Source organism: Camellia sinensis, chromosome 6 (genome assembly GCF_055761805.1).
Source record: "Camellia sinensis isolate YWXY chromosome 6, ASM5576180v1, whole genome shotgun sequence".
NCBI classification, from domain to species: domain Eukaryota; kingdom Viridiplantae; phylum Streptophyta; class Magnoliopsida; order Ericales; family Theaceae; genus Camellia; species Camellia sinensis.
The window spans coordinates 78,913,208-78,923,959 of record NC_138966.1 but is presented as its reverse complement, the minus strand read 5'-3'; the positions used below and the strand labels follow the sequence as shown (position 1 = coordinate 78,923,959).

Here is a 10,752-nt window from a genome sequence, read left to right as displayed (position 1 = left end):
AGAAATTATCAAATTTGGTTTAATATAAAATTTTTAATGATTTTTCAAACACATAATAAAATCTGCCTATAGCTCCAGATTTTATTTGGTTAAAAATCTGTATAAATTCGTAGAAAACTCAATAATTGTTGAAACATTTTATGGATGAACTAGACATCATTATCAACAACTTTTTAGAATAAATCATCTTCAAATTTTGAGTATAAAATTGTCTAAAAATTTATACAACTTTCTGGCAGATTTAAAGGGCCAAATAACATCTTCAATAACCTTTTTAATGGCATAAACTACACATGCAAGTCCAAATTTCACAATATTATCATGATTTTCAGACTACCAATATTTAGTATACCATCATAATTTTTTTTTATACAATTATAAATAAAATTCTATCTACAAGTTTAGACAATTTATCATATGTCTATAATCTAAAAATTTCAAATATAAAAAAAAATGAGAGGATTAAGAGAGTTTTCTTATTTAGTTGTAGAATTGAAATGGAACGATGAAATGGTAGAAAATATATATATCCTTCTTAATCTCCTCCTCCCCTTGTCCTCCTACTCAACTTGACTGAAATTTTTTTCCTCAGATGTCCTCTTCTTGTTCCTTCCTCACCAAATGCAAGTATGCATGTATATATATACAATGCATTTGCTGGGCATCCCCGCTCTCTCACTCTCTCTCCCTCTCTTTTTCTTTCTTTCTTTCTCTTTCTCTCCATTCTATGTAGTCAAATTTTCAATTTCCAAATACCACCATGCATGGAACCAAGTGGCAATGCTGCCACTTGAAATCTGCCGAATTTTTTTTTTTATATATATTTGTATATTTGTGTGGGTTTCTTAAATTTGATACATTAAGATTTTTAACTAAGCTATTTAGTAAGAATAATTATCATGTTGGATCCTTATTAAAATAATTTATAAACAACAAATATTGAACACCTATAAAATTATTATTATTATTATTAATCTTTGTTAGTGATTGAATTGGGTTAATTTAAAACTAACCTATACACTAATATAAATAAACTCTGGATAAAATTAATTAATTATTATTATTATTATAATTATTATTATTATTATTATTATTATTATTAAATGTGGGTTTTCACATATCAGCCGCAAGGCCTATTAGTTAGGTGGAGCCGAACCACTGACACACCAAACCGGACAGATCCATACTTACGGCAGAGGTGTTGGAGGGAATAAGGAGGAAGTACCGAATTCTCTCGGAGATAGGGCTGAGGCTGCCCACATCTAGGGAAAGGGCGTCGGATGTGCGGCCGGACGAATTCAGCCTCTACGAGGAAGCGTTGCGAGGAGGTTTGAGGCTACCTCTCCCTCAAGTTGTGGTGGACGTGCTGAATAAGCTAGAAGTGGCGCTAGGCCAGTTGATGTCGAATGCTTGGAAAATACTGATGGCGTGTATGAGTTCCTAGCATCAAGCAACCGGAGGAATGGCCATGACTGTGGAGGAATTTTTCTCCTGCTACAAGGCCTCTGGTCAGCAGGAGACGTGGGTGACGCTGCAAGCAGTAGCAGGGCGAGGTGTAGTGGCGGGGCTGCCATCTTCGGTGAAGGAATGGAGACTGAGATGGTTTTTTATGTCGACAAATAGTGGAAGGGGAGTTCAGACAACGTGGAAGGTCCCCACCAAATCAGTTGAGCCCAAGTTGGACGAGGCGGCCGAAGACCGGGTGAAGAAGGTGAGGGAATGGAGGGAGGAGAAGGAAGTGAGGTGGGACGAGTTGGTCCTTCCTTTGACGTTGTTTGCCCTGAACTTGGGGCCGCAACCGTTGGGGGAGGATCTGGCAAGGGAGGAGTTGGAGGTGCAGAGGAAGGCGGAGGAAGAGGAGAGGAGATTGTTTGCCAGAGTGAACAAATATAAAGAGGCAAAATTGGGGCCTGCTCCGAAACCGACCGCAAGGGATTGAGTCCGACCGCGCCCCAAGCTGTTGGGGGAGAAAGATCTGAGTGGTTTTGAGCCACGACCACCTCCAGTCGATCCTCTAAAAGAGAAGAGCAAAAAGGAGGTGGAGGCTGTGTTCAAGAAGAAGAAAAGAGTAAGGGAGAGGGAGGAGGGGCCAGCCTTGAAGAGAACAAAGGAGGTGACGGTAGAGGAGGCCCCCGACGTGGGACTAGAGGAGGCGGCAAAACAGATGGAGAATGGGACGATTGTCCTTGAAAAACGAGTGGAGGGTAGGGCGACTAGCCCTGAGGAGGGGGCAGAGCAGCAGCCTAGGGGGGGTCCTGCGCCCCAAGGAGAATGGGAGAGGGCGAGGTTGAAAACTGCCATTTACCATACCCCAACAGTGTCCAGACGTCTGGAAGGAGAAGGAGGTGAGGCTAGGACTGCTGCAGATCGCCTCTTGGGATTGGTGGAGGACGCGGTCGTGCGTTCAATGGCTAGTTTTACTGAGGCCGAACTGCTAAGGGGGTTGTGCTCTGCCCAGATGAAGGCGACTGCCTTAGCAGGGGCCTTACTGAACAAGACGGCGGCTGCGAAAAACGAAATAAGGCCATTGAAGGCAAAGTTGGAGGAGGTGGAGGCCCAACTTGAAAGTTTGAGGAGGGAGACCACATGTTAGAGAAAGACCGCACGGAGTGCGTGTGTCAGGGGGCTGGAAAAGGCCCAGAAGGCCAAGAAGATGGAGGTGTTAGCGACGGTGCAAAGCTATTCCGTCGACCGTGCCAGTGCTGAGTTGCTTGCAACCAAGTTAGAGCTAGAAACGGCGCGCCGCAAGGTGGTGTCGCTCGAGTTCCAGCTGGCGGGCGAGCAGAAGAAGCTGGAAAAGGCCTAGAAAGCCTACATCGTCGCCAACGAACAGTGGGATGAGGCCATGACCTGCAACAAAGATCTGCGCGCTCAGTCGATCAAAGAAAAAGAAGAAACAGATCTGAAGATCGCTGAGCTGGAAAGGTTACTGGCAAACGAGCGGGCCAAGTCTGTGGCGGAGAAGGCGGGGTTGGAGAAGGCCTTGGAGGAAGAAAAGGCCAAGTTGGCATCTGAAATGGCGGCGTACCCCGACCTATGTGTTGCAACAGTAGAGCAGTTCAAGGGGTCCATCAACTTTCAGATGGCCATTGATGCCGCGATCGCCAGCAGCTTGGCGAGAGAGGGGGATAAGGGGGCTGGCCCGTCGGGAGCGACCGCTGGGAGCCGGAGTGAAGAGGAAGTGATCTAGAGCTTCCAGTGGTCGGACTTCTACAAGCATAAGATGGCTGAGTTCTAGGATAGCGGCTGGAAAACTTTCAAGTGTAAAGCAGAAGAGCTGTTCCCAAACTTGGACTTCAGCAATGTGAGGATAGACGAAGACGACGTGGCCCAGACCCCCCTAGACGAGGGTGTTGAAGAAGAAGACCTTGCGTCAAGCGAGAATGAATGATTGGTTTGAATAAAATTTGTAAAGAAAATTTTGGTTGTTGTTGCTGTTTTTTTTTTTTTTTTGTAATTTCTGTAGTGAAATATGTGTAAGTTTGTGAATAAATAAAATTATGAGTTGTGTTTTTCATTCTGTTGTCTTTATCTCTTGTAGATCTGAAAAGAATAAGAATGGTCAATCAAATAAGGCTTGTGTATAAATACGAGTGAAAGTTGAGAAGTAGGGAGCCAATCTAGCTTGTGAGAAAATTATGACGCCAAGAATGTTAACAATAAAAACGTTGAAATGTAAAGGTCTTAAAATGTGAGAGTGTTGAGAGAATGCGAGAGTGTAAAGGTCGTAAAATGTGAGAGTGTTGAGAGAATGCGAGAGTGTAAAGGTCTTAAAATGTGAGAGTCTTGAATGCGAGATGAAAGTTAAAAAATGTAAAGAATGTTAAGAGGCATAAAAGCATGGACCTGGAATTTGACTAAGTATGGCAACAATGCTACAAACATGAAGTGGCAAGAATGCTTGAGCCATAATTAACTCAGTCTGGCTGAGCCCTTCGTGCTCAGTCGGGCTGAGGCTTTAAGTAACTCAGTCTGGCTGAGCCCTTCGTGCTCAGTCGGGCTGAGGCTTTAAATAACCCAGTCTGGCTGAGCCCTTCGTGCTCAGTCTGGCTGAGGCTTTAAGTAACTCAATCTGGCTGAGCCCTTCATGCTCAGTCTGGCTGAGGCTTTAAGTAACCCAGTCTGGCTGAGCCTGCAAACAGGGTGTTATTGAAATACCATGCACGATAACTAAGATATAAGAGTGTTATCATTTAAAGCGTAACCCATTGAGCACAAATTTACACTATGTGAGAAAAGGACAAAAGCGTCCAAGTGCGTAGATTGGCAAAAAGAACATACAGCAATTGATCAATACAAAAACAGGGCTTTTATTGAAAATAACGCTTCAAGTGCTTGGCATTCCATGGATAGGAGAGGTCTCGGCTTTCTATGTCTTGAAGTCAATAAGTACCCAGACGAGGTCTGGCCTTTACAACGTAAGGTCCCTCCCACTTGGCTGCCAGCTTGCCTGTCACGACCCCAAACCGCCCCTACTAGTTTGGTACCGTGATGGCCAGTAATCCAGGATTACCGAAGGCCAACCTCCAAAATTCACACACAACCAGAGTATAATTATATATGGGCTCACAAGTGCGGAAGCAATAATCTTAAAATACAAGTGGTCCATAAGAGTAGTGCGTGAGTTACATAGAATGGCATACAACTTTACATAATATTACAACTTGGATACAAATACAATAAAGTACAAAATACATTTTACATCTTGATCAAAAGGCTTCTTTAGCCGACATGCGTACATTACAAGCATTATAAGCCGAGAAGCATAATTTTCAAGACTGCCGACGTGAATACAAGTTAGGCCGACATAAACAAAACCCAAAACAAGCTTGCGAGTCACACCTAGGCGTCACCGCCTTCCTGCTCATCACCTACATATATATAGAGAGGGTGAGCTTGGATACTCAGTGAATGGTATAAGAAATAAAGGGGTTTGCATGATTGGTATTCAAGATCTTTATCAAACAATACATAACATAATTAGTACAAGTCAAGGGATGAACCAAGTCCATCTTCCAAATCTGTCAAGTTTCAAAGGATGCTTACTAACATCATTATAATACAAGTGATGACATCTCGGCAAACAAAACCCACGCGGTAAACCGTCAATGGCAAACAAGGCTAGACAAGGGAGATATCTCAATTCAATGGTGCCGTTGCATTATAGTCCCTTGACACTAAGGACTTGTACTACTAATGCTTAGAGTCCCCTAGCACGTACAGACTTCCAAACTTTGTGCTACAAGTGCTTATAGTCCCTTAGCATGTACGGACTTCCAAGAATGTCATCAAAACAATATAAATATATTTTCCAATTAGGAATAACCATTCATGCTTTACAATTACTTTCCAAAACGAAGCAAACAAGACTTTTATCAAAGCATTATAACATAGCTTTATTAAAAATACCACTCACATAGTTCTTCAAACGTCGGGGTCAAGGCAAGTCCAAACCCTACAAACACATGGCAAAGTCTGTTGAATGCACTTTCAAACAAGTTTCACATGCATGCAGATGATCTCGGCATTCCTCAAGACTAAGTCGAATCAAAACAAACACAGTTCTTTATCTCGGGGAAACATGCTGGGCAACTACCAGGTCTAGGCCGAGGTTCCACATCCCCTGGCCGAGGTGTGGCCTCGATGGCCCCATTCAAAGCAATGAAGTCGGGAAAATCTGGGTTTCCCTTTTCTGAAGAACATGATGGACATGAAGAACAAGAACATGAGAAGATGAATGCAAAGATCGTGATTTGCTATTACAAAATCTGAGATTTCATGCTATGAGTTCAAAAACATGGACCTGGGCACCCATATTCAAGGATTTTATGGAAGCAAACACAAGAGCATGAATCTTAATGCAAACTTTCAGATCAAACAAGGCTTTTTCTTCAAGAACACATGAACACTATTCTCTCTTTCTAAAACCAACTTTAAATCGATGCATGACATGCAGAACGGGTTCGATCATGCAATGCAGCTAGATGATCAATAAGAACGACAAGGGTAAATCAAGAATCTAACCTCAATACGCGAATCTAACGGTTTGATCTCTAGGAATCAAGCTCGAAGACCCACTCTCTCACTCTAAACTTCTTCTTCTTCTTCTAGAGTTTCTCTCTCCTCACAAACAAAGACATACAGCAAAATGATACATTTCTAAGTCTGCTGGCTGACTTAACCCTCTACAGGGGCACGTGGCAGCGGCTGGTTAGTGCTACACAAAAAGGTGGCTGAGTGACAAGACAAAACTATGACAAAGTGTGTTCAACAAGCAAGACGGCATGGGCACTCTGGCGAGTAAGGATCTCGGCTAAGAACAAGACATCGACAAGTAGGGAATAATGACCTCGGCTAGGAAGGACAACACTTGGCCTAAGCTATGCCACACCTTGGCCTAGATGTGCCACACCTCGGTCTAGGTCATACCTCTCCGGGACAAGATCACTTAGGTGCAAAGGTAACATCTCGGCCTAGATGATTCACACCTCGGCCTCGGTGATGAACACCTCGGCCTAGATAATGACATCTCGGCCAATATGTCAAGGCGAAGGTGGAGATCAAACAAAGTGGTTCCAAGGTAATCCTAGACGGAAGACGACCTCGGCTAAACTCACACCAAGCAAGGTACAAAACATGCTGAGACACTTAAACGAACAAGGACAAGACTTGAAACGCAAGCTTACAAGACAGAATCACATGAATGCATATGAGTATGGTTAGGATAGCGTGAGGGTTATTACATTGCCCTTAGCCGGATTTTTGGTGGCAAGGGTTACTTTCCGCAAAACAAGGTCCCCAACGGAGAACTCCCTCGGTCGGACTTTGCGGATGTAGTGTATTCTCATTTTCTATTGATATAAGGCCCGCCTAACAGCAGTGGTCTATCGGAGCTCTTCAATCAAGTCCAGGTCTGCCCGACGCAGCTCTTCAGTTAGTTCCGGATTCAGGTACAGAACCCTTGGGGTGGGTAGACCGATTTCCACTGGGATGACCGCCTCAGCGCCGTGTGTTAAGCGGAAGGGGGTCTCCCCGGTGGGGGTTCAGGCGGTAGTGCGATAGGCCCAGAGCACGTTTGGTAATTCCTCAGCCTAGAGTCCCTTAGCAGCTTCCAACTTAGTTTTGATGATCTTTAGAAGAGAACGATTGGTAACCTCAACTTGGTCATTGGCTTGGGGATGACCTGGGGAAGAGAAGCATGGCTGGATTTCAAGCTCTACACAGAATTTCCTGAACTTGGCATTGTCGAATTGTTTGCCATTATTAGAGATGATGGCTTGAGGGATGCCAAATCGACACACGATCGACTGCCAGATGAATCTGGTTGTGTTCCGCTCAGTGATTGTGGCAAGAGGTTCTGCCTCCTCCCATTTAGTGAAGTAATCAATGGCGACGATTGCGAATTTGGTTTGGCCTCGGCCGGTGGGCAATGGGCCGACTAAGTCGATCCCCCATTTGGCGAACGAGTAAGGACTACAGAGTGTGATCAGTTCTGACGGAGGAGCATGAGGGATGTTGGCAAAGCGTTGGCACTTATCACATTTAAGCACGAATTTAGTGGCATCTTGATTGAGAGCAGGCCAGAAGTAACAGGTGCGAAGTATTTTGTGGGCTAATGACCTGGCACCCGAATGATTACCACATATACCCTCATGGACCTCCCTCATCACGTAGATCGCTTGAGCAGGATTGAGGCATTGCAGGTATGGGCGTGAAAAGCCACGTTTGTACAAGAGGCCGCTGATGAGAATGTAGTTGGACGATCGGGCCCTGACTTTGGCGGCCAGCTGTTTGTCGTCTAGCAGTTCCTCCTTTGTCAAAAATAGAAAGATGTCGACCGCCCATGGAATGGGTTCGTTTTGGAGGAAGTGGACTTGCTGCTGGTTTAGGGAAATGGCAGGATGGGCCAAATACTCGAGGCGGACACCATGGTTGAGGTCGGACTGGTCTGCATAAGCCAATTGAGCCATCTCATCTGCCTTGGAGTTTTTCGCCCGAGGGATGTGCTTGATGTGAAAAGTATTACAGAGGCGGGTAAGGGGGAGTGCAATATCCCTGTAAGCCCGCATTGTGTCTTCCTTGGCCTCGAATTCCCCCGTAATTTGTCCGATAATAAGCTGGGAATCGCTGAACACCCAGATATGGCTGACACCAATGTCTCTAGCTAGGCGGATACCTACTATCAATGCCTCATATTCGGCCTCATTATTGCTTGCGTCGAACAAGAAGCGGAGAGCACACTTAAAATAACCACCCTTGAGGGCGGTGAGGATGAGACCAGCCCCACTGCCTTCTTTGCGGGAGGATCTATCGACGTTGAAGGTCCAAGAATAGGGGTCTTCTGCCTCAGTGTGGGGTTGCGGAGCTGGCGGGGCTGTGGTTGGAGTGGGATTAGTGAATTCCAAGATGAAATTGGCAACAGCCTAACCTTTGATCGTCGTTCGAGGTCGGTAGGAGATATCAAATTGGCTGAGTTCGACCGACCATTGCATGAGTCTGCCAGACAGCTCGAGCTGTTGCATTATCTTCTTCAAAGGTTGGTCAGTGAGGACCACTATGGAGTGGGCTTGGAAGTAAGGACGGAGTCGTCTTGAGGCGGTGACCAAGGCCAAGGACATTTTTTCTAGCAATGGGTAGTTTTGTTCGGCGCCTCTGAGAGCCCGGGTAATGTAATAAACCGGGCGTTGTACTGAACCGTCCTCCCTAATGAGGGCTGCACTGACTGCGGTGCTCAAGATGGCTAGATAAAGGAAAAGAGGCTCGCCCGTGAGTGCCTGGGAGAGTAAGGGGGGTTGGCCATGCACTGCTTCAACTGTTGAAAAGCCTCTTCGGATTCGGTCGTCCACTTAAAAGTCTACCGAAGAACTTTGAAGAAAGAGAGGTACTTGTCCGTTGCATAGGAAATGAAACGGTTGAGGGCGGCGACTCTGTCAGTAAGCCTCTAAACTTCCTTAACTGTTCTGGGTGACTGCATTTCTATCAAGGCCTTGATCTCTTCGGGGTTAGCTTCGATGCCTCGCTGACTAACCATGAAACCCAAGAACTTTCCAGATCCTACACCGAAGGCGCATTTCTCCGGATTGAGCTTCATTTGATAGTTTCGTAGGGTGCCGAAGGTCTCTCGCAGGTCAGCCAAATGATCAGTAGAGAGTTTACTCTTGACTAGCATGTCATCGACATATACTTCCATGTTCCTGCCAATCTAATGATGAAAGATGGCGTTGACCAATCGTTGGTAAGTGGCTCCGGCATTTTTCAACCCAAATGGCATGACACGATAATGGTAGGTTCCCCGGTCGGTAATGAAGGAGGTGTATTCCTGGTTAAACGGGTGTATCAGAATTTGGTTGTACCCAGAGAAGGCATCCATAAAGCTGAGCATTTGATGTCCAGCCGTGGCATCGACAAGTAGATCTATGCGAGAAAGGAGATAGCTATCTTTAGGGCAAGCTCGGTTGAGATCGGAGTAGTCGACACAAAGTTGCCACTTACCATTGTTTTTACGGACTAGGACCACATTTGACAGCTATCTGGGGTAGTCCACATTTTTTATGAACTGTGCCTCAAGGAGTTTATCTACTTCAGAAGCAATTAGGGTATTGCGTTCCGGGTGGAAGATGCACTGCTTTTGGCGAAAGGGTCGAAAATAGGGCTCAATGTTGAGATAATGAGTGATGAAGAAGGGATTAATGCCCGGCATGTCGAAGTGGGTCCAGGCAAACACATCTCTGTGTTCAGTCAGGAGGCTTGTAAGGTCAGCCTTGGCTTGTAGGGATAGTTGGCTGCCGATCTTATCTATTTTTGTCGGGTTGGTGGGATCGATGGGGACCTCGATAAGCTCTTCCACCGGTTCTCCTCTGACCAGCTCGTCTTCGTCTTTGACGTCGAGTCCTTCAATGATCATAGCCTCTTTTAGCTTGACCTCTTTAAGTGAAGCCACGTAACATTCTCTGGTCATGATCTGCTCCCCCCTCACTGTGCCGACCCCAAGGTTGGTGGGAAATTTGACGGAAAGATGAAAAGTGGATGTCACAGCTCGAAAGACATTCAGGGCGGTGCGGTCGAGGATAATGTTGTAAGCAGAAGGACAGTCGACGATGAGGAAGGTGAGCAACTTTGTGGTCTGCCGCGAGTATTCACCGATTGTGATGGGAAGATCGATGGAGCCGATGGAGGTCACCCGATCTCCAGTAAAGCCTACAAGTGGGGTTTGGAGAGGGGACAGGCTTTCTTCCCCAACCTTGAGCTGGCGAAAGGCGTTACTGCCGTTGTCGACGAGAACTCGTCTGACTTTGTAATTAGAGAGGAGAGCAGAGATAACGAGGGGGTTGTCATGGGGGTAACGGATGCCTGTGTAGTCGGCTTCCATAAAGGTAATGGGCTCCATCCATTGCTTGGGCTGTTTGAAAGGGCGGTCTAGTGTGGCAACTTCTTTATCTGAGCCCTGCCTTATTTTTCTAAGTTCTGCCCGCTGGGCCGAGCGACATGGTCCTCCACAAGCGAGCCCGCCAGCAATAACTCTAATCTCTCCAATAGGGGAGGCAGGATTGCCTTGTGCTCGAGGTTGCTGCGGAGGCCTATCATGACCTTGGTTTGGTTGGGCAGGTTGTCGAGGAGGGGTGCGCCGGCGATCGTTTCTGATAGGTTTAGTTCTTTGCCTTTGCTGAGGGCGGGCTGCCGTGAACCGACTGAGACGTCCCTAACGTATCAAACCCTCGACCTGGTCTTTGAGGTTAACACACTCCTCCATAT

General features: G+C 46.0%; 1 protein-coding gene across 1 annotated transcript; it reads right to left on the bottom strand.

Moving 5' to 3' along the window:
* Nucleotides 1-3,528: 3,528 nt before the first annotated feature.
* On the bottom strand, nt 3,529-10,387 carry LOC145793375 (uncharacterized). The gene is made up of 2 exons (XM_082876190.1): nt 9,581-10,387; nt 3,529-3,543 (listed from the first exon to the last, which is right to left on the bottom strand). The coding sequence occupies exons 1-2, from the start codon at nt 10,385-10,387 to the stop codon at nt 3,529-3,531; spliced, it is 822 nt and encodes a 273-aa protein (XP_082732316.1).
* Nucleotides 10,388-10,752: the final 365 nt, after the last annotated feature.

What these genes read in the sequence shown, in the direction of transcription:
- LOC145793375 (XM_082876190.1), bottom strand. Translation starts at nt 10,387, where the DNA reads ATGGAGCCCATTACCTTTATGGAAGCCGACTACACAGGCATCCGTTAC.